Source organism: Carya illinoinensis, chromosome 4 (assembly GCF_018687715.1).
Source record: "Carya illinoinensis cultivar Pawnee chromosome 4, C.illinoinensisPawnee_v1, whole genome shotgun sequence".
Taxonomy (NCBI): domain Eukaryota; kingdom Viridiplantae; phylum Streptophyta; class Magnoliopsida; order Fagales; family Juglandaceae; genus Carya; species Carya illinoinensis.
This window is the reverse complement of record NC_056755.1, coordinates 13,936,468-13,960,878: the sequence shown is the minus strand read 5'-3', so window position 1 is coordinate 13,960,878 and position 24,411 is coordinate 13,936,468. Positions and strand designations below refer to the sequence as shown.

Below are 24,411 nucleotides of genomic sequence, written 5' to 3'. Positions count from 1 at the left end.
GTAGAAGGCTACTGGTATGTTCCCCCAAGTTTTACTGACATTACGAAAAGACCCCACCAGAGTTCCAACTCCGAATTCGGAGCCACAAACCCAAAAGCCCATCGCCATCTGGGCCACCACATAAACTACCTATTAAAAATGAATGTCAAAAAATACGGGCAAACCCGCCCGACAAAGGGACAGTGGTATATCCGGTAAATTTGGAGGAAAACAAATGGTGAATTCCACAACCATCGTGCCCCCAAACCACAATGGCATTCGCTTCATCAATCTTCCTCCGTCAATCAGCGAAGCTACCTTCTCTCTCACTCTTACACTCACTGCTCCACCAGCAACATTTCCACTGCATTTAGCCTTTCTCTCCCCCCTGTCTCCGCTCTCCTCTTCTATGCTCTCAATTTTGGCGAATCGCGTTCAGATCTGAAGCGGATCGCACCAGATCCGAGCAACAATGGAGGATGCCTTGGAGCTTGCGCGTGCCAAGGATACCAAGGAGCGCATGGCCGGGGTGGAGCGGCTCCACGAAGTCCTCGAAGCTTCCAGGAAGAGCCTCACTGCCTCCGAGACCTCGGCCCTGGTCGACTGCTGCATGGATCTCCTCAAGGACAACAACTTTAAGGTTTCTCAGGGCGCCCTCCAGGCCTTGGACTCCGCCGCCGTCCTCTCCGGAGACCACCTCAAGCTTCACTTCAACGGCCTCGTCCCTGCCGTCGTGGACCGCCTCGGCGATGCCAAACAGTCCGTCCGCGACGCCGCCCGACGGCTCTTGCTCACTCTAATGCAGGTACCACTCCTGGCTGCCTACATTGATACGTGTGCGCGTGAGATTGAATTTTAAAGCATTGCATGGTTGTTTGAGTGCAATTTGAGGCGATGTGGGCTCAAAAGGTGTTGGATATGATTGAATTTTTGTCATAAATTTGTTTGGTTATGATCAAATTAAAATAAATCTGTTTTAAGCCCGTTTAAGCAAATATCCAATTCAAATTTAGGCATTTTCGATTGCTACGCAATTTTTTGGGGTATGCCTTTTCCAATATTTATTGCAAGTTAGGCTAAGGCACACTTTTCCAAATAGCGTTAATTAGTTCAATCTCTAAAAAAGCATCAGTTCTCGGGGTTTCATAACATCAATGGATAAGCTAACTCTAGGAATGTTTAATGTAAAACGAGCAAGATGTTTATTGCTAAAATATGGGGGCTAATTGTGCTGCAGGTTTCTTCTCCAACGATAATTGTTGAAAGGGCAGGGTCTTATGCCTGGACGCACAAAAGCTGGAGGGTTCGAGAAGAGTTTGCGCGTACCGTCACATCTGCAATTGGTCTTTTTGCTGCTACCGAGCTTCCTCTTCAGCGGGCTATTCTTCCTCCGGTATAATCATTGACAACAATGCAGTCTTTTGTGTTTATTCTGACTTTTCGGGGAAAGCAGACCATGTTTATAAATTCTTCAATTATCAGATTTTGCAGATGTTGAATGATCCAAATCCTGGTGTTAGAGAGGCAGCTATATTGTGTATTGAGGTTGGTCTTGTCCTTTGGTGTGCGCTGTTTTATATCAACTCTCGCCTGGCCTTGCTTGTTTGCATTTTACATCAAACTGCTATTTCTATGTGCTCGATTTGCCTTTTCTTAATACACAACTATAATTGCTGTAACTTTTTTTTTTTTTAATCTGGCTGAAATTTAAATTTTCATCCTATAAATTTAAGGACTCGATTTTTCCTTTTCCACTTGAAATAGATATAATAGGTGGGGCAACTACTGGGGCAAATCTCAGTAAGGTTTAGCTTCGACAGCTTCATCTTCAAGGGGCTATGCCTTTTTTTCTAGATTCTATATGGAGGATCTCATGAAAGAAGTACTAAAAGAGCCTTAAATGAGTAAATGGTACTGAATTGACATTGCTTTCAGTTGTAGAATCTTGCTCATAGTCTATGTTGAACTTTATCCTTATTAAAAAATTGAATTATAGGTGTCCAATTTGTATTTGTTGGTGTATTTGGAATGAAAGAAACAAGAGACTTTTTGAGGATCATGAACGTTCCTCGGAAGAGTTTTGGTGTTTCTTATGGAAGACTCTTTTTCTGTGGGCCATTGCTTTAGATTTTAATGGCCTAAGCTTCCATGATTTTCTTGCTTCTGTTTCTAGTTCTTAAATAGGTGTATGCTCATGTATACCTCCAGTGTACCTGGGCTATGCCCATCTTTATCTTAATGAAGCTTTTATTACTTATCAAAAAAAAAAAAAAAATTGAATTATAGGTGTGATACTCCTATATGATAAGATTAAGGGTAGGTGGTAAGATTAAGGGTAGGTGGTGTATGGAATCCCACATTGCGTGGGAAGGAGAAGTTCTTGCTCTTTATAAGGTTCCAATGGGGCTCCAATTGTATCTTTGACCAATCCTTTTGGAGTATAGGCTATGTGGTTTGGTCCTTCTATTGGAGCGTTACAAATGGTATTAGGGCCTATCCCAACCAGAAATGGGGGACTTGAGCTGTATCACCTACAATGGACAAGCCCGACGAGGAAGTTGGGAATTTAAGGGGGCTAGATTATGATACCCCTATATGATAAGATTAAGGGTAAGTGGTGTATGAGATCCCATATTGCTTGGGAAGGAGAAGTTCTTACTCTTTATAAGGTTCCAATGATGTTCCAATTGTATCATTGATTAGTCCTTTTGGAGTATAGGCTATGTGGTTTGGGTCTTTCATTGGGGCGTTACAATAGGAATATTGGATGCAGCTTAAATGCATCTCAAAATGCTTGTCGAAGTGCTCCCATTAATATATATTTTTTTTAATGTTGGGGAACCTCTCCATTAATATTTAATGGAAATCCATCCGGAGGAGTAAGGCCATTCTTCTAAGAGTAGCTTTCTTTGTTTATTTGGCTACACTAGAGAAGATCCTTACCTTGGAAAACCTAGGAGGCATTTCGTGTTAATGGAGTGGTGTTGCATGTGTTGGAGTTGGAGGTATGGGGTAACCATGGATCATTTATTACCTCGTTGTGAGATCTAGAACTATGTGGCATGTTCGTGTCTTCTTTGGATTAGATTGGGTGATGCATAGACGGGTGGTATATTTATTAGCATGATGGGGAGTAAGATTTGAGAGTGATCAACATAGGATCTTGTGGATAATGACCCCAATCTGTTTTATGTGATGCATATTGTAAGAAAGATACAATTGGAGTTTCAAGAACAGCACAAAGATAGTGGAGGAAATCAAATATTTCTTTGCATTACATCTCATTAATAAAGTTATTTTTACTTAGATATAAAAAAAAGATTTCTTTGCATTACATTTTACCTTTGAATGGCAGCTCATTTATGTTATTCTTACTTTAACGTCTAGAAGTTTCTTGACCTTCTTGTAAGGTGTTTATGTGGTGTTTACCCTATAAAGGGGTGAAATGTATGTACACTCTTCAAGCCACTACCCTTATTTCATTACACACACGTTTTTAGTTGTTTATGGCTGGTTTGAAGTTCATGTATTTGATATTAACCACTAACTCTTGACTTGCATGATATTCAAACATCATGTGTTCTCAAATCAAATCCTTACTCAGGGACACATCTTCTCTAAAACCATCTTGTTTCTTCCTTCTTTGCTATTTTAAACCAATCTATTTTCCTAGAATACCATGAAACTTCCCTAACTGTTAGCTTCCAATCACCTATCAAACCAGCCATAAAACTGATTTAATTGCTGTCCAGAATTTCTCCGTCTCAGCCACCATTTTTTCTATGAGTTTACCACACTATATTAAAGAGGGCTAGGGGTTTTTATATTAATAATTTTATACTAATATCATATCAAACTCGAGTATGAGGGACTCAAAAATGTTAGTGGCTACTTGTGACAACGGGCACTCTGGTTGGGGTGGGGGGGGGGGGGTGATGATGAACCAACTCCTTTATGCACACTACACTAGCCCTAACCCATAATTGTTTGTATTAGAGTGGGTGTTCAAGAAGGTAGAGGAGATACAAATATGCATTGGGGTTTCTTGTGTAGGCTTTGAAGAACAGTTTAGAGCCCTCCTTGTAGCCATTGAAGATGGTTGCTCGAAGTCATCCACAAAGCGAGATAAGGAACTCAAAAGGCTCACTTGTTCTATTAATTAAGAAGCAGTGTCTGGGTTAAAAGTGAATTTTGACAAGTCCGAGATGGTACCAATTGGAGTGGTGCCAGATTTACGGCAACTGGCTTGTTCGTTAGGTTGCAAGGTAGCTTCCCTCCCATTGATATAACTGGGTCTTCCATTGGGGGTAGGGGCAAGATTGTCCCTCCCTTGGGAGCCAGTGATTGAGAAAATAGAGAGAAGGCTAGCGAGTTAGAAGAAAATATACTTGTTGAAAGGAGGAAGGCTCACATTGATTAAGATTAAGAGTACTCTTTCTAACATTCCTACCTATTTTCTATCTCTTTTTCCTATTCCAGTAAGAGTAGCAAGCCGAATTGAGAAATTACGTGACTTTTTGTGGGGTGGTTTGGGGGAAGAGTTCAAATATCACCTGGTCAAGTAGGAAATGGTGTGTCGTCCTATATCCAATGGTGGTCTGGGTATTAAAAATGTGAGGACTTTCAATCAGGCACTCCTTGGTAAATGGTTGTGGAGATATATTCAGGAACCGGAAGCCTTGTGGTGAGGGGTGATCGGGTGCAAATATGGTGATATATTTGGGAGAGGGGGGGGGGGTGGTGTACTAAAGAAGCTAGAGGAGTTGGTGGAGTGGGGTTGTGGAAACATATTAGAAAAGGTTGGACGGTCTTTCTTCGGCACACCCACTTTCAGTTGGGGGATGGAACCAGGATTAAATTTTGGCAAGATATTTGGTGTGGTGATACGACTTTACAAGATTTATTTCCCTCTCTTTTTCAAATTGCCAGCGTCAAAGAGGCTTCAGTGGCGAATGTTATGGGAATATCGGGTGGGCAATTTCATTGGAATATCAATTTATCAGGGTTGCACAATATTGGGAGATGAACAGTTTTGTGGATTTTTACAGTCTCTTGTACTCTGTGAAGCCAAGCAATCTACAAGAAGACGGGTTGTGGTGGGTCCCTCACCGGAAAGGAATGTTCTCGGTTTGCTCCTTCTATAATGCTCTCTCTCAAGATCCCAATTGTCGGTTCCCTTGGAAGAGGATATGGAGACATAAGGGGCCCCTCAAGGCGGCTTTCTTTGTGTGGATAGCCGCTTTGGGTAAGATCCTCACAACTGATAATTTGAGGAAAATGAGCGTTATCATAGCAGATTGGTACTGTACGTGTAAGGGAGGGGGCGAGTCGGTAGATCATCTTTTGTTGCATTGTGAGATTGCACGGGCTTTGTGGGATGAGGTGCTTAGTAGAGTAGAGTTGGGTTGGGCCATGTTGGGGACCATGGTGGCAGTCTTGGCTTGCTGGCCCAACATAGGAGGTCTATCCTAGATATCAGCAGTTTGGAGGATGATCCCACTTGCATCATGTGGTGTTTTAGAACGTGAGGACATTTGAAGACAAGGAGCTACTGCTAGAGGAGTTGCTGGCTTTATTCTTTAGTACGCTTTGTAATTGGGCCATAGCTGTTGATTTCAATGGAATGGTCCTTCATGATTTTCTGGTCTCTCTTGCGGTCGCTTAAAAGGGCTGTTTCTTGTATATACTGGGCTAGGCCTATTCTTTGAGTAATAAAGTTTTGTTTACCTATAAAAAAAAAAAAAAAAATTGAAGCGAGGGGGGGGGGGGAAGGGATAGATTGAATGGGAAGGGGCACTCTTTGTACTTATGAAGCCTAAGATCCTTTCGTGGAATGTGCCGGGGGCTTAACGATCGCAATAAGCATCTTCGCATAAAATCCTTATTGCGGTCATGGAAGGTTGATGTGGTGTGTTTTCAAGAAACAAAATTGCGGGTTGTTGATGAAAGAATCATCCATAGTTTGTAGGGGTGTTCGTATGTGGGTTGGTCCTATTTGGCCTCTTTGGGTGCTTTTGGTGGTGTTTTTTAAATGTGGGATAAAAGAGCGGTGGAAGCAATTGAGAAATGTGTTGGGAATTTTTCGGTTGTTAATTTATTTAAAAATACTATAGATGGATGGGAATGGGCTTTTGCGGGCACACATGGGCCAAACTTGGATAGAGATAGGAGAAGACTATGAGAGGAGTTGGCGGGTATATTATTTATGGGAGGTGCCGTGGTGTATGGGTGGAGATTTCAATATTATTCACTTTCCTAGTTAGCGTTTGGGGGATTATCGCAACTCGTTAGCCATGGAAGAGTTCTCTGAGTTTGTATTTGATTTGGACCTTATGGATCTCCCTCTTCTCGGGGGCAAGTTCACTTGGTCAAATAGTCAGGATGGTTGAAATCGGATGGGTTCCTCATCTTTTCATCGTTTGAGGCCTACTTTCCGGAGTTGTCTCAAAAGCAGTTGCCCCGAATGTGCTCGGATCATTTTTCTATTGTGTAAGACTGTGGAGGTATCCATGGAAGATGCCAGTATTTCAAGTTTGAAAATATGTGGTTAGCAGCTGATGGTTTTGTAGAGAAGGTGCGTTCTTGGTGGTCTTTATCAGTTCACACGTACTCCCAGCTTCATTCTTGCATGTAAACTTAAGGCTTTGAAGCAAGATCTTAAGAAGTAGAACTTGGAAGTGTTTGGTAGCATTGACAATCAGAAGACTACCCTCATGGAGTTATTATAGGAGTTAGAGGGAAGGGAATTGATGGGAGACACCTCGGAGGAGGCCTTATTGAGGAAGAGTTTGGTTGTGACTGAATTGGAGAGGGTGTTATTGATGGAAGAGACTTCGTGGCGACAAAAATCTAGGGCCCTTTGGTTAAAAGAATGTGATAAATGTACGAAATTCTTTCATAAAGTGGCTAATTCACATAGACGCAGTAACGCTATCGAGACACTTCAATCAGGTACTCAAGTGCTCTCTTCCCCTGCTGAATTAGAAAATCATATTGTGCATTATTACGAGAATCTCCTCGCGTAATCGGCTTGTTGGAGGTCGAAGCATGATGATTTATTGTTTGAGTCTATTGATTCAAAGAGTGCGAGTTGGTTGGAAAGAGCTTTTGACAAAGATGAGATTTATAAGGTCATTCGTGGTATGGCTAAGGACAAAGCGTAGGGCCTGGATGGCTTTTTGATGGGATTCTTTCAAACTTGTTTGGATGTTGTGAAATGTGATGTTATGCAGGTTTTTATATAATTCCATTCTTTCAAGTTCGAGAAAAGCCTCAGTGCGACGTTCATCACTTTTATACCAAGAAACATGGGGCTATGGCAGTTGAGGATTTCAGCCCCATAAGCCTTGCGAGCAAAGTGTACAAGATCATCTCGAAGGTCCTTGCTAATCGGCTTAGCTCGGTTTTGGAACAAATTATTTCTAAGCCTCAAAATGCATTTGTTCGGGGGAGACAAATCATTGATTCGGTTCTTATTGCCAATGAGTGCTTGATCATAGGTTGCGGGAAGGAGTTCTAGGTATTCTTTGCAAGCTTGACATGGAAAAGGCATATGACCATGTGAATTGAGATTTTCTTTTGTACTTGCTCTGGAGGTGTGGCTTTGGTGATAGGTGGATTTCTTGGATTCGACATTGTGTCTCTACCGCTCGCTTTTCGGTGCTAGTTAATGGCATTCTTGCTTTATTTTTTAACAATTCACGTGGATTGAGGCAAGGGGATCCTTTGTCTCCTCTTCTTTTTGTTGTTGTTATGGAGGCACTTGGCAGTATGGTGAATGCAGTTGTTGGAGGAGGGGTTCTTTCCAAGTTTTCGGTGGGTAAGGGCACTAGTGGCCCTATCATACTCTTACATATTTTATTTGCAGATGATATTCTCCTATTTTGTGAAGCGGATCATGGCCAGATTCAAACTTTGCGAGTACTTTTGTTATGTTTTGAAGTAGTGTCGGGGCTTAAGGTGAACTTTGGTAAGTCTGAGATTGTTGTGTTGGGTGTGGTGCCCAATATCAACAGCTTGGTGCGTCTCTTGGGTTGTTAAGTGTCTTTGCCTATAAAATATTTGGGACTCCGTTGGGGGTGACTTTTAAGGCTCAAGCTATTTGGGATGGGGTTGTGGAGAAAGTAGAGAAAATGCTTACTGGTTGGAAACGGTTGTATTTATCAAAAGGGGGGTGATTCACTTTAATTAAGAGCACTTTAACTAACCTCCCCACCTATTTCCTATCTCTATTTCCATTGCCTGTAGGGGTGGTGACTAGGATCGAGAAATTATTTCGGGCTTTTTTGTAGGGGGAGTGGGGGAGGAAACGAAATTCCATCTTGTTAATTGGAACAAAGTTTGTTCCCCAATTTCGTACGGTGGCTTGGGAGTATGCAATTTGAGGACTTTTAATAAAGCTTTGTTGGGGAAATGGTTATGGAGACCATTTAGAGGGGGATTCACTATGGAAGGAGATTATTGACTCTAGGCACGAGCATTCTTTTTTTGGTTTTTTTTTTTTGTTTGGGGGGGGGGGGGGTAATTGTGTGGGATTATGGAAATTTATTAGGAGGGGATGACAGAGTTTCAAAAGTCATATCCGGTTTGTGGTTGGAGAGGGTTCCAAAATTAGGTTTTACATGATGTTTGGTGTGGAGATTGCCCTCTTCATAGGACATTTTTAGCACTCTATCGTATTGCAGCTAATAGTGAGGCTTATGTGGCAGATATGCAGGTATTTTCTCATGGTTCTTACTAGTGGAATGTCATTTTTAATAGGGATATTCATGATTGAGAATTGCACACCATTTCAGAAATTTTCAGGTTGTTATACTCCATGGGAAACACTACGACATAGGAGGATAAGATGTAGTGGAGGGTCAATGGTAGTAAAAAATGTACTGTCAGGGTATACTACAAGATCTTGACAACACAAAGCCATGTTTCATTCCCTTGGAAGAGGGTTTGGAGGTCTCATGTGCCTGCCAATGTAGCTTTCTTTGTATGGACTGCTTCTCTTGATAAGATTTTGATCACAGACAACTTGAGGAAGAGGGGACTCATTGTGATGGATTGGTGCTATTTGTGTAAAAGGCATGGAGAATCTATGGATCACTTATTATTACATTGTGAGGTGACAAGGGGCTGTGGAATGAGATCTTTAGAAGAGTTGATGTCGATTGGTTAATGCCATCGAGGGTGGTGGATTTACTGGCTTGTTGGAAGGAGATTCAAGGCCATCCTCAAGTGGCGACAGTGTAGAAGATGATTCCGTTGTGTATCATGTGGTGTACGTGGTTGGAAAGGAATGAGCGGTGCTTTGAAGATAGGGAGTGCACAATGGCAGAGCTTCAGAATTTTTTTATGCACACCTTAATGCTTTGGTTCTCAACCAATGTACTTGATGGAAACAATGTTCATGACTTTTTGTCCCTAATCTAGAATTTATTTGGGTGTTCTTTTGTATACTTCCTGTGTACATGGGCTATACCTATTTCATTCGTATTAAATTTATTTCTTACATATCAAAAAAGAAGTTTTCCTCCCTATGCCCCCATTAACTCCGCTACTTGTTGGGGGCATCACCCAATCAATCCCTAAAAGGTGAAAGATTATATCCACAAAGCCCTAGTAACTTCTCCACTCTTCTTGCAAATACACCAATCTATCACCTTTCTACGCCTCCTCCTGATTATTCATTATTAAAATCTTCCTTAGAGCTAATTGTCCATACAAAGAAAGCTAGTCTTGAGAGAGATTTGTTCCACCATGTGGTTTTTTCCAAGGAAAGGGCCATGGAGCTTCTAGGTTCAGTATGTCATAGAATGAGTTAACCTCAAATTGCCTTCTTCTGAAGTTCTACAGCCTATTATGGTAAAAATAATGGTTTGGCAGTTCTACAGTCTATTATGACAAGAATGTAATAAATGGATGTTTAATGGAAGGCAAGATGCTGTTGTATGTGTATACTTGTTAACTTGATGTGTTGCATGAAATGATAAGGAAATCTATGTTTCTGAAGGTTAATGCCGTATTAGTCTGAGCTCAGACACTCTGAATGTTTTATCTTCAATTTGCTTTTTACCAATAAAAAATAAAATAAAATATGGATGTGATGGACCGTAGACAAATTAGTCTGAGCTTTTCTGTTTGTTTGTTTGTAGGAGATGTATACACAGGCTGGGACTCAATTCCGTGATGAACTTCAGCGTCACCATCTTCCTGCATCCATGGTGAATTTCTAATGAAGGATGCTTCCATCTTAATTTATTGTCTCCTTTCCTTCATATTTTATATCTTGCATGGCATGTTTTGGCTACTTTTTCCGCCTAATTTTAGATAATGTTATATGCAATAAAGGTTTAGGTGTAAGATTAGTTGTTGCTTTACATTTTTAACCAGGAAAGTAGGCTATTATGTATTTTAAGGGGAAATACAATTTTCCCACTCCCTAACCTAACATGCGTTTTGCTTATGTTTACTTATATATAAAATAAAAACTAACATGGGTTTTGCAATGCGCACCCTAAATTACAAAAATCTACACTGTAATCCCGTAGGATAGAGATGTTACTAACGTACATACATATATAGCCCGGTAAAGAGATTCATATCCTGGAATATCGCATTTATTGAAAACATTAATTAAACTGAACATAATTGTTTAGTTGAAAACTTAAAAACTGAAAATGTAACATAAAAACATAAACTAACCCTACGCGTGACTTTTTATCATAAAAACATAAAAGAAATAAATCCTTGCACTAGGTCTACCCCTGGTCCTCCAGCTTTACGACCTTACAATCATCATATGTAACATTTAAACATAGAAGAGAACAAACAAACAAAGAAACAAAAAAAAATGAGTCGAATACTCAGTAAATAGTATATCATACCGTAAAATATAACTTAACAAGACTTAATTTTTGAAAGACTCTTCAAACAAACATTTATCATTCACAGATTCTCCTAGCATGTCTATTTATTATCAACATGAGCGAAAACATACATGATCATGGCGAACATATAAACGTAAATGCATAATTTACTTATTTATCTTGTCTTTCACTTATTATATGGTAAACCACGCTTGGATCCGTGGCACCCCATAACTTGTCATGACATGGAGTGAAACACGCTTGAGTCCATGTTTCACTTTACATAAGGTGAACCATGCTTGAGTCAATGGCACCGCATAACATAATTTGTGGTGAACACGCTTAGGTCCGTGTCACCCTTAACATAACTTGTGATGAACACGCTTAGGTCCGTGTCACCCTTAACCTAACTTGTGATGAACACGCTTAGGTCCGTGTCATCCTTAACGTAACTTGAAGTGAAATACGCTTAGGTCCGTATTTCACTTAACATATGGTGAACCACGCTTAGGTCCGTGGCATCGTCTTAACATAACTTGTGGTGGACACGCTTAGGTCCGTGTCACCCTTAAACATCTTATCTTTCTTAATGCATGAGAACTTATTTAATATCATGAACTTTTCTAGCATGGCATATACTTGTAAATGGCATAGCATAACATGGCATATCCTTATACATGGCATATTCTTGTACATGGCACAATGTGATCTAAACATAAACATTCCATGGCATACATGATCTGAGATCTATATGAACTTTACATAACATACTTGATCTAATTGACATTACATAGCATATATGATCTATCACTACATGAACATGGCATACATGATCTAGGTACTACATGAGCATGGCATACATAATCTAGCTACTTTATTATATGGCATAGTTGACTTAATGAACATCTCATGGCTTCCATATGATTTTAGAATTATTTACTCTATCACACAACATTTCATTCATACAAGCATAATGTCATAATTCATCCAAGATCATAAAAAGGAATCTAACCTTGACTTAGCTCGTAGCATAGCATAGAAAAACATTATATTTTCACATACTATTAGAGAATTTACAGTATACATGCAATTGTATGATCATACTAATTACCTCTTAGCGCTACTTCCAAAATCTTACGTCGTAGCTTGTGACCTATACGAGACACTAATCGTCACTAACATTTCTAGAAAAACGTGTCGTAGCATTCTAAATACTTAAAATAAAACCAAAGAGATAATTTAATAACTATTCTATTATACAAAGACTACATAAGATAGTATTTTTCAAAACTCATAACATATTCGTTGGTTTTCTAATTAAAGTATAGCCTAATAAGTTCACTAAAATCTGATCTAAATAGACAATGGGAATATTAACTAAAATAAAAGGCTCAATAATATATATTAAAATATGCTTTAAAACATACTTTAAATCACTTTAAATAGTTTCTAATAAAAACAAGTTGTAAAACTTGGTCTGACTTAACTTTCAGCCCAGCCTCAAATAAAGAAAACAACCCATTTAAGTTGCTAAAATAGTTTCTGTAAACACAACCAGTCCACTTTAAAACAATATACTAATTTGTGAAAACAGCTTCTTTAGAAGATAGGAAGGCCCAAGGCTTGTGAAAAAAAAAAAACAGTCCTTTTAAGGATTAACCAGGCATCTGGCCGAATGGGCTTAAAGCCCAAGGGCCCATTAAGAAACTAAAGGGTGGCTACCCTTCTGGAGAACACACGGGTCAGAGAGTAATGAAGGAAAACAGTGATGCGATGGAAATGGGAACTCACCGAGAGAAGGAGAATGAAGGTGCTGGTGGGTCTTGGTACTGGTCACAGAGGCACAAGCAGGCCGACAGTGTCTGGTGTGCGACATGAGAGAGAGAGAGAGAGTTAGAGAGAGAGAATCTGTCAAACCGAAACAAAGAAAGGGAGAGAGAAGATTCCGGCGTGGGCTTACCGGAAGGGAGTGGGTTCGACGGGATCGGGCTGGTCGGCACTTTCTGTGGCTGTTTCCGGCGAGTTGGTTGGCTGTGAGGGTGGTTTTCTTGGTTGCAGAGGCAGTTACACTGGGCTGGTGTTTAAAATGTTATCTGTTTTTCCTTCTGAGGGTCTTGTGGGTTTTATAGAGAGGAAAAGGATGAGGTGCACGAGTGATCTGGAGATAAAGATAAAGTTTGAATTTGAAGTGTTGGTTCTAATCTAGGAATCTATTCAAACTGGAAATTGAAGATAACTAAAGTGATAAGGAGACTCCCAACAGAAAAACAACCCTCTAAAACAGATCCACTGACAAAAAAAAACGGAAGTAATTAAAATAATAAAAATAAATAAATCAAAATAATGAAAATAAATAAATAGGGCATATTTTTAGGATCGGATGTTACATACACATTGCATCCTCCAACTGTCATAAAATTGTAACGTGCACCCTCTACTAAGATCCAACCATTACAATTATGTCATGTTACATATTTTTCATTCATTCATTTGCAGTTGGCAGTAGTTTGAGGGTACAATATCTCACTTTTTTGAAGTTTAGCGTACATTTTGAAAACGTGTGTTAATTAGAGGGTGCAAGATATATTCTCCCCATCTGTTGATCATTAGCTTACGATACAAAATGTAACTGTAGGTAAAAGATATCAATGCCAGGTTAGAAAGAATAGAACCACAAATTCGCTCTTCAGATGGAATTACAGGTAATTTTGCTGCTGTAGAGATTAAATCAGCAAGCCTTAATCCCAAGAGAAGTAGTCCAAAGGCCAAGAGTTCATCAAGGGAGATGTCTCTTTTTGGAGGTTAGGATCCTTTTCCTCAGATATTGTGAATACTCTGCTTTTATATTGTATGATAAATGATATTCCGGCACTTCTACTTATGTAGAACATTTTTTTTTTCTTTTCAAATCATCGTCAGAACGGTATTATTTTCAAATTACAAGTCTGAACAATAGTTTGTCTGCATCTTTGGTAGTAGTGGTTATATTGTTTCTTTTTAGAGAAGATGATGGAATCTTTCTTTTTTTTTTTTTTTTTTTTAATGGTAAACAATAAATTCTTTTATGAGAATGATATGCATAACCCATGTACATGGGACCTATACAAGAGCGACACCTAGGCATGATTGGTAGTTGTTACAAGAAAGTCATGTATACTCAAACCATTAAAGCCTAATACAATTGTCCAATGGAATAAAGTGTTGAAAAAGAAAATTCTTAATTCATCCATTGACCACTCGTTATCTTCGAAATTTCTTTCATTCATTTCCCTCCAAAGACACAATCATAGGCAAATAGGGACTATCTTCCATTTTGCTGTAAATTGTTGATTGCAATGTAGACCTCTCCAATTTGTGAGGAAATCTGCCAGCCTCCTTAGCATCACCAAAGCTAATTCTGCTCTAGCAAAGCAAGTATTCCATAGGGTCATGGCTACCTCACAGTGAAGTAGTGGATGGTCAGTAGTCTCCCCACTCTATTTGCACATATGACACCAAAAAGGCTACTTGTAGGGGTGCCTTAGGCCATGTTTGGCAACTAAAACTATCTCTAAAGGCACAAACATTTTTTCAGTAAAAAATGATTTTATTCCCAAATATACAATGGCATTAAAACTCATCAAAATGTACCAAAACTCCCAAAACTCAAAATACCATCTTCAATCCAAACATGCTCTTAGTCTTTGAAATATTCCAAGGGAATGGATTCAAATTTTGGATAACTAGGGAATGATAGAATGAATGGACGGTAAATTTCCTTTCTTAGAAGGGTGCCAGAAGATCTTATCTACTTCTCCCACCCACTCTAGTAGAGTATAAAAGGTTGTAAAACTCATTGAAGGCATCAACTTTCCAATCTTGTGTGGTTATGAAGAAACTTACTTTTCACTCTTATATGTCCTTTATACTCAAGCTATGCTTGTTATCATCAATAGAATTCTTGTTTATTGATAAAAAAAAAAAATAAAAAATAAAAAATAAAAATAAATTGGGGAAATCCATTTGATAGTTCTAAGAGATATGCAATTGAAGCTTCTTGCATCTATGCGATTCCATAGATTTTTGGGTAGGCTTCCTTGAGAACCCCGTCACCATACCATAGGTCATACTAGAATTTGATTCTAGACCCATCAACCACTACAAGACGAGTGTGTCTAGAGAAAATCTCCTATCCTCTTCTTATATGCTCCCATAGCTTCCCCCCATGCCACCCGCATGTGATCCATTCACCTCATTTGAACACCATCCTGCAAAGCTTGTATTCAATATTTTGTGATAGTAAACAAACTTGTTTTGATAAGTTGTGATTGTAAGCAAACTTATCTATATATTCCCAATGTATGTGAGCGATTTAGTTGTGGAAAGATGAAACTGACAATCGTAGCATTGCATGGTCACCCAAACCCCTAGGGGTTTGCTTAAGTGGTAAAAGGTCTTGGTCTTGGGCTTGGGCATGCTCCCCCTCAGGTCTAAGGTTCAAATCCCCTTGGGTGCAAATAATCTTTAGGGGCCATCGGGCTGGGGGATTTTCCCCTTGAGTTACCCGAAATGCACTTACGGGAAACTCCTTGCCAAAGGCCTGTGTACTCTTGGGATTAGTCGGGATGCTGTTCACGGACACCCAGTGCCGATAAAAAAACAAAAAGCATTGTAAGGTCACCTTACTTGAAATTGGAGTTTAATGGTCCTTGCAATTATGGCCCTTAGAAGATGTTCTTTTCATATTTGCAAAATGTCATATGGACTTGTACTTTTCCTTCTTAGATTTTTGTTGTTCAATACTGATTTGCTTGTTCTTTTTAATTTTTTTACAAGTAAAAACAAAAGAAAATAATATTTGTTTTGATAAGTAGAAAAGAAAATAATAATTCCGACCTATTGGATTCGAACCAGCGACCTAAGGAAATATTAAGAATTTTTCTTGTTCTTTGTATGAATTTTTATGGTCAAATATTATGTATTTGATGGAAATACTGAATTTTCACCCAAGCATTTGTGTTCCCTGCAACTGTAGAGGTGGATTGTAACTGTTTGGAATTTTTATATCATATATTCAACCATAAACCGCAAGGGGTTGGCCCAAGTGGTGAAGGCCTTGGTCTTGGGGTATCACTTCCTTTAAAGTCCAAGGTTCAACATCTCTTGGGTGCAAACAATCCTTTGGCCCCCGGTGAAAAGCCATCGATTTAACCAGTTTCATGTAGAGAAACTTCCGAGGGTGCTGTGTATGAGAACCAGGGTTTACTCTGCAGGGGTGGGTTTGAAGGGTCCTACTTTGGAGAGGTTCCCGACATTAAAAATATATATATATATATATATTCAACCATATCTCAATGTATGTATCAATGAATTGTTGATGGCTGCCTTTTTTTTTCCCCCAGATTTACTATTGATGTTAGATCATCTGTAATTTTTTTGCTTTGTTCTTTTTGTTGCTATATAAAAGATGTTGAATCATATGTGAAGCATATGGGCATTTCTGAAAAAATTCATTATACTTTACTTGCAAAGTCTATTTTTCACATTGTGGGCATTTCTTTAGATATTGATATATTCTTGCCTTCTCTGTGTAACTGGTGACATTATTACTGTGAGCGCCATTTCTGTGCAGCAGAAGGAGATATTACAGAAAAGCCTATAGAACCTATTAAAGTGTACTCAGAGAAGGAGCTGATACGGGAAATTGAGAAAATTGCTTCAACACTTGTACCAGAAAAAGACTGGTCTATTCGGATAGCTGCAATGCAGAAAGTTGAAGGCCTTGTTTCTGGAGGTTGGTTTACCATCCTCTTTGTCTCTTTGCTTGCACATTTGTCCGTGCATCTGTTTGAACATTTTCTATTCTCCTAAAGTGATATGTTCTGTTAATCATTTAGATTCCCAGAGTGTTGATTAATTAAAGAATGTTTATTATTTGTCATCATTATTTCATTTGATGAATAAAAGTGTCTTTTTTACTATAATTTTTCATCATTATTTTGTTTCTCCATCAGGTGCTACTGACTATCCATGCTTCCGGGGACTCTTGAAGCAACTTGTTGGCCCTCTAAGCGCACAATTATCTGATCGAAGGTCCAGCATAGTGAAGCAGGTATGTTGGCATTTTCATGCATTGTAGGTGCCGGTTAGTATGTTCCTTCCCTTCCACTTATAAAAAAATAAGTATGTTTTCCTGCTCACCCTTTTCTTTTCAGGAGATTTGAATTGAAGTTTCTGTTTCTTATCTATGAGTTTTGGTTGTTTAATGTTGTTCGTAATTGTTTTTGTTATTTCAAGTGGAATGCCTTTTGATTTTTACTGTTGACTAAAGTGTTTTGAACTTTTGAACATATTGCCGGAACTCAAATTTGAGTTTAAGTTCTGGAACTAAAAATCTCTACTTCCCATTGATACTTTGTTTCTATTCATGCCTTGTTGGGATATATCTTTTGATTGGCACTAGCTACTGTATAAATAAATTCCAAGAGGGGAAAAACTGTATTTTGTGTGCTAAAATATGCATTAATCCGTACTACCTTGTATCCGTAACTACTTCCTAACTGGGTGTATTCTCTTGTATGCTTCCTGTGTACTTGGGCTATGCCTATTTTAATATCAATAGAATATCTTTTTACTTATATAAAAAAAGAAGGGAACATCTATACCATTCCATGGCCAATGTCTTGGTGAAATTTCAGAAGAACCAAATTTTTTGGTCATACTACAGTATGAAAAAAGACTGAAAAATTGCACTACAACCAAGTAGCACCTCCATTCCAATCCATATCTGTTTCCATCCCTCTTAAAATCTTTGTGGTTGTATGTAGCTCTTGTATATTTATTTCCCTCTAATTCATCATTTCTAGGCGTGCCATCTATTATGCTTTTTGTCGAAGGAGCTGTTGGGAGATTTTGAGGCATGTGCCGAGATGTTCATTCCCGTAAGTTCAACTTGTTCTTCCTGACTATAGCAATCTTAATATGATGAAAGTTTTCTAATAATCTTATGATGCAATAACCAGGTTCTTTTCAAGCTGGTTGTGATCACTGTACTTGTAATTTCAGAGTCTTCAGATAATTGCATAAAAACGGTAATGCCTAACTCTTTTTTTTTTTTCCTTTGTTATTTTGTATTTTCTTCTTTCATCTGAACCTTTTTGATTTACAGATGTTGCGCAATTGTAAAGTTGCCCGTGTTCTCCCTCGTATAGCTGATTCTGCAAAAAATGACCGTAGTGCAATACTTCGTGCAAGGCATGGCTAACCATTTTTAAAATCTTATATAATATAGCTGTATGTGTCATGGTTCACTCACTTTTATTATTCTTTTGTATGGTAGGTGTTGTGAATATGCACTATTGATATTGGAATATTGGGCTGATGCTCCTGAAATACAGCGATCAGCCGATCTCTATGAAGATTTTATAAGGTGTTGTGTCGCAGATGCAATGAGTGAGGTATTTGTGATTGGAGTTCTTATAATTTTGCTATGTTCCAGTGACTTAGACGTGCATTTTCCATGGTTTTTGGGTTGGCATGCATGGTTTGGTGGTGAATCATGTTTGTTTGATTTTTTTGGGCACCTTCAGCTTTCTATAATTGAATGCTAATTTTCAAATTGTAGTGAAGAATTCACTTTGTCTTACATACTCATTCCAATACCCTTAAATGTATACACATGCTACATTAAAAAATATATAGTTATCCAAATAATTCCCGGAGAAAGTAATTATAAATGCCAAATGTATTCAACTTTGCAGGTACGATCAACTGCAAGAATGTGCTACAGAATGTTTGCAAAAACTTGGCCTGAGCGTTCCCGGCGCTTATTTTCATTGTTCGATCCTGTCATTCAAAGGGTAAATATTTCTTTTCCCCTTGGGGATGTTTCTGCTTGATTTCTTTGGTAAAATTCCATTGCTTGAAATGAATCTTTTTGCTCAGATAATAAACGAAGAGGATGGAGGCATGCATAGGCGACATGCTTCTCCTTCCATCCGTGATAGAGGTGCACTGACTCCATTTACCTCTCAATCTTCTGCTCCCTCGAATCTACCTGGGTATGGAACTTCTGCTATTGTTGCAATGGACAGAAGTTCAAGTATTCAGTCAGGGACGTCTCTGTCTTCTGGTCTTCTTCTGTCACAAGCAAAGTCACATGGTAAAGGTAGTGAACGGAGTCTTGAAAGTGTTTTGCATGCTAGCAAACAGAAGGTCACTGCCATTGAGAGCATGCTTAGAGGTTTGGATTTGTCGGAGAGGCATAATTCTTCAACACTCCGATCATCAAGTTTGGATCTAGGTACCAAATTACTCTGCTTATTAATATTTTTCTTTCATTCCAAAATTGTTGTCAAGTCTCTATGAACTCATCACTCATGCGATGATGCAGTATTGATTAACTGTATAATATAGTTAATGTTTGAACAGCTTGTGAGTGGTAAATTTTTCTTTTATTGCCCCTAGTGCAGGAGTTGACCCTCCATCATCTCGTGATCCACCCTTCCCTCCTGCTGTCCCAGCTTCTAACCATACTTCAAACTCTTTAATGCCAGAGTCAGCTGCCTCTGGTATCAGCAAAGGTGGTAACCGAAATGGCGGCTTAGTTTTGTCTGACATCATAACCCAGATTCAAGCTTCTAAAGTTTCTGGTAAAGTGTCATCTCGAAATAATGTGGCAGATCCTTTGCCGGCATTTTCATCATACTCAGCTAAGAGGGCTTCTGAAGAGAATAATGACGTGAGGGAGGCTAGGCGATTTATGAATCCCAACATTGACAGGCAGCACGTGGATACGCCGTACAAAGATGGGAACTTTAGGGAATCACAGAACAGTTATGTTCCCAATTTTCAGAGGCCGCTTTTAAGAAAGCATGTTTCTGGACGGATGTCTGCAGGCAGGAGAAAGAGTTTCGATGACAGCCAGCTGTCACTTGGGGAGATGTCAAATTATGTAGATGGTCCAGCATCACTTAGTGATGCTCTGAGTGAAGGACTCAGTACAAGTTCTGATTGGTCTGCTAGGGTTGCTGCTTTCAATTATCTTCGGTCCATGCTGCAGCAAGGCCCAAAAGGTATTCAAGAAGTAATCCAGAATTTCGAGAAGGTAATGAAGTTGTTTTTCCAGCACTTGGATGATCCCCACCATAAAGTTGCACAGGCTGCTCTCTTAACACTTGCAGATATTATTCCATCTTGCCGGAAGCCGTTTGAGAGTTACGTTGAAAGGATCTTACCTCATGTTTTCTCACGGTTGATTGACCCAAAAGAGTTAGTTAGGCAAGCATGCGCTACAACTTTGGAAATTGTAAGCAAAACTTACAGTATAGATTCTCTTCTACCGGCTTTGCTCCGGTCACTAGATGAACAGCGATCACCAAAGGCCAAATTAGCTGTTATTGATTTTGCCATCAGTTCCTTTAACAAGCATGCAATGAATTCTGAAGGCTATAGCAATACTGGTATTCTCAAGTTATGGCTTGCTAAATTGACTCCTTTGGTCCATGACAAGAACACTAAGCTTAAGGAAGCAGCGATTACATGCATTATATCAGTTTACTCCCACTTTGATTCAACAGCAGTCCTGAATTTTATACATAGTTTATCAGTTGAAGAGCAAAATTCCTTGAGACGATCCCTTAAACAGTACACTCCTCGCATTGAAGTGGACCTAATGAACTCTTTGCAGAACAAGAAAGAGCGACAGCGATCTAAGTCTTCTTACGATCCATCTGATATTGTTGGAACATCCTCTGAAGAAGGATATATTGGTGCATCAAAAAAGAGTCATCTCTACAGTAGGTATTTGGCTGGTTCCATTGATAGTGATGGTGGGAGGAAGTGGGGTTCCACCGGACATATTGGTCAAGCAGTTTTCGATGAAACTCACGAGAACCTTTGTCAGAGTTTTGATAGTGGTTCTAATGCTGATGGTCTTGGTTCCAAAACCAAGGAGCTATCTTACACAGTCAATGCTACTGGTCAGGATGTAGGCTCTTGGTCAAGCCAAGTAGAAAATGTTGATAATAATGTTAACGTGGAAGGTTTGTCTACTCATCCTGACAACAATGGTCTGATGAAGTCAGACCACTTGGGGAATGCAGATTTCTTGAGCCATGCCAATGAAGCTCCAACAGAGTTTGACCTTAATCATTATAAACCAAAAGCTGTTGATATTAGTGGTATGCCAGACACAGAACTAAGCATTCCTCAAATTCTTCATCTGGTGAGTCCTGTGATATCTGAAGTGTAAAACTTTTCATTACATTTTTCTCAGAATGATTTCCTTCGGCATCTTTTAATGTTGATTATATAACTTTAAGAAGATTTCACTAATGGTGAAGGTTACTTTTGTTTTTATTTAGATAAGTAATGGGAATAATGAGAGCCCTACAGCAAGTAAGCGTGGTGCTCTTCAGCAGTTAACTGTAGCTTCCATGGCTAATGATCACTCAATTTGGACTAAGGTATACTCAATTTTCATGCTTGCATGTGATTATGGTGTACTTCATAAGTTAATGCATGCTAGTGTGTGTACCGATTTATTTTTTTGATTGATAATCATAAATTTCATTGATAATATCAATACGCATAGTCCATGTGCATGGGTCGTATACAGGAGAAACACCTAGCTAGAATTAGGAGTGTACCCATTTGTTATTAGAACGAAAGCTAGATTGGATGATAATCTCCTAGTGATCAGGCAGAAGAAATTGTATTCTCAAATGAATTTCATGTGTCTCGAGTTAATCCACTTTCTTGTTCTAGTAAGGTTTGGAGCCTTTATTATGGTATCTTTTTGGTTGGAAATTAAAATTAATTTATCTGTAGTAGGCTGTTACCTATAAATCTAATCTACTTTAGAACACTCTACTCTCCCTGCCAATATGTATCCTGTTCTATTGAATATTACTATCTTGAGAAGATCTTGTTTCTTGGTCATAATTGAGCAACTTAATTTATTAAGCATTATTTCTTAATAGTACTTCTGAACTTATTCTGCAGAACAGTTAATTCAACCATTTTGGCAGTAACTGACAGCTAGAAATATTCTAGAATAAGGTTTATTCTAGAAATACAGTCTTGATATACTATCATGTTTAATGGGGTTTATTTATTATCTTTGATTAGATAAATAGCATGGAATTTTTCATTGGGTGATGCTCGGCCAAGCACATGCGGCCATATTGCTTCATTTTGTTATCCATTATTTTACCTTTTCGTTGTAGCATAGTTGTAGAGTTGGCTGTACTTTTATGTGAACTATCTCTGTGCTTGTGAAAAACAGAACTTAAGGTATCATGTCACCTTTAACTTAGCAACATCTTAAGATATATGTAATTTGATGTCAATGGTTGTTTTATTGTGTATTTGCAGTACTTCAATCAGATTCTGACGGTTGTGCTTGAGGTGTCAGATGATTCTGACTCCTCAATTCGAGAACTTTCTCTTGCATTGATTATTGAGATGCTTAAAAACCAGGTTTGTTACGCATACTGATTCTTTGCTGTTGATGTTCATATTATTTTAAATTTTAATTATCTTTACATTTTTCTTTTTTCCTGCTGATGGGTATCTCATACTGCCTTCATCCCCTATTTTCTTCTTTGTGGTTTCATGTTTCCAGAAAGATGCAATGGAAGATTCTGTTGAGATAGTGATTGAGAAGCTGCTTCATGTTACGACGGATATTGTTCCAAAAGTAACTAATTTCTGTTGAAATATTTCATTTTCTCTGCACTTGCTTACTTTTCCAAATCTTATTCTTTCCATTTCACATTCAGGTTTCAAATGAAGCAGAGCACTGCTTGACTATTATATTGTCTCAGTATGATCCTTTCCGATGTTTAAGTGTATGTGGATTGGAATCTCTCTCTCTCTCTCTCTCTCTCTCTCTCATCTCCACCGCCCCAACAACAAAAAGGAGTGTTGACCTGTATTTTATGGTATCATAATAGAGATGCTCGCATTTAATGATGTTGCAGGTTATTGTTCCTTTATTGGTTACTGAAGATGAGAAAACTCTTGTTACTTGCATAAACTGTTTGACCAAGGTATTTCCCTGGAACATCCAGTCATTTGATTTTGTGTCTCACTAGGTAATTGATTTTAATTGTAGACCTATAGAAGTTTTCTAACGCATGCGGACCACCTGTCTATTCAAATGAGGAATCAAGTGACCTTATTTTTGCACCATTTATCTTTTAGTTCTTTTTGCAATTTTTATCTACACTTTTTTGTTAAGACTCTTTGTTTTCTTTTCAGCTTGTGGGTCGGCTTTCACAAGAGGAGCTGATGGCTCAGTTAACCTCATTTTTGCCTGCTCTTTTTGAAGCGTTTGGAAATCAGAGTGCAGATGTTCGCAAGGTACCATATATATATTTTTTATCTGCACTTGAGAATATGCATTGATGCACTATATCTGTGTGCTTGAAATGAGAGAAGTGGAGTAAAAAATATAAATCACATGGCATGTATCATACTTATCCCCAGAACTGAGCTATTTGGCGAGAAATGGAAGGGTTCATATACAATATTTAGGCCTCGTTTGGTTACACAGATGAGATGAGAGTTGAAAGTTGAATAAAAATTGTTAAAATATAATTTTTTAATATTATTTTTGTTTTGGGATTTGAAAAAGTTGAATTGTTTATTATATTTTGTATGAGAATTTACAAAAGTTATAATCATTATATGAGATGAGATGAGATTGTTTGGTTTTATGTAACCAAACCAACCCTTAATGAGCATTGTTCAAACTAATCACAACACAAATTCATTTGACCATATTTCTATTTTATGCTTCTCAAATCTTGTCCTTTTCCCATTATCAATGTAATGACCCAAGGAAAAGTGCTAGTCATATATGCACTTGTACTTCAAAGTGACTAATCAATGTAACAGTTGAAGGTCCTTGGATTTATTTAGAAGTCTAGTTCCACTTAGTAAGAATCAATGTGAGACTTGACACGCAATGCACCTTTTTATACTTGTTCAAATTTATCACATTTCACTCAATATATTGAAGTGAATTCTGAAAATTAGAAAATAACTTGGTACCTAATTGTAAAGCTCTCAACATGTTCAGTAATTCCCCCCACCCCACCTCTGGCCTAATTCTAACTGTCTTTTCTTTTTTTCTTAATCTTGGGTGGCACAGACTGTTGTTTTCTGTCTGGTGGATATTTATATCATGCTTGGAAAATCATTCTTGCCATACTTGGAGGGGCTTAACAGCACACAACTGCGGTTGGTTACAATATATGCTAATCGAATCTCCCAAGCTAGGACAGGCACTGCAGTAGATGCTAGTCATGATAGCTGAGTTTGATTTTAAAGGATATTGTTGGTCATGGGCGTTAGCTTATTCATTGTTGTGTATTTTGTATATTGTGTGAGATGCAATGCATAGGTGGGATTTCTTTGTTTTTCCCCTTTTTTTATTTTCTTTTGTTTTATTTGTTTGTATGGTTTCTGGAGGAACAGTGCTTTTGGTGTGGTAGCAAATATTGCATTGTATTATATGGTGCCGATATTGTAATATAAATTCTTAGAACATAATCTTTGATATGGAGAAGAAGGTTTTGGAAGAAAA

General features: G+C 38.4%; 1 protein-coding gene across 3 annotated transcripts; it reads left to right on the top strand.

The window, feature by feature from the left end:
• The first annotated feature begins 87 nt into the window (after nucleotides 1-87).
• LOC122307303 (CLIP-associated protein-like) lies at nucleotides 88-24,411 on the top strand. Of its 3 annotated transcripts, none has more exons than XM_043120092.1 (21): nucleotides 88-784; nucleotides 1,217-1,372; nucleotides 1,462-1,524; nucleotides 10,125-10,193; nucleotides 13,474-13,639; nucleotides 16,450-16,611; nucleotides 16,832-16,929; nucleotides 17,684-17,758; nucleotides 17,840-17,908; nucleotides 17,986-18,071; nucleotides 18,157-18,274; nucleotides 18,578-18,676; nucleotides 18,762-19,119; nucleotides 19,373-21,042; nucleotides 21,182-21,283; nucleotides 22,194-22,298; nucleotides 22,444-22,518; nucleotides 22,601-22,669; nucleotides 22,802-22,870; nucleotides 23,082-23,183; nucleotides 23,977-24,411. In XM_043120092.1, the coding sequence occupies exons 1-21, from the start codon at nucleotides 452-454 to the stop codon at nucleotides 24,139-24,141; spliced, it is 4,209 nt and encodes a 1,402-aa protein (XP_042976026.1). In that variant the 5' UTR covers nucleotides 88-451; the 3' UTR covers nucleotides 24,142-24,411. The 3 variants fall into 3 exon arrangements, with proteins under 3 accessions (XP_042976026.1, XP_042976024.1, XP_042976025.1); XM_043120090.1 differs by having other exon boundaries at nucleotides 94-784; nucleotides 19,289-21,042; XM_043120091.1 differs by having other exon boundaries at nucleotides 96-784; nucleotides 16,453-16,611; nucleotides 19,289-21,042.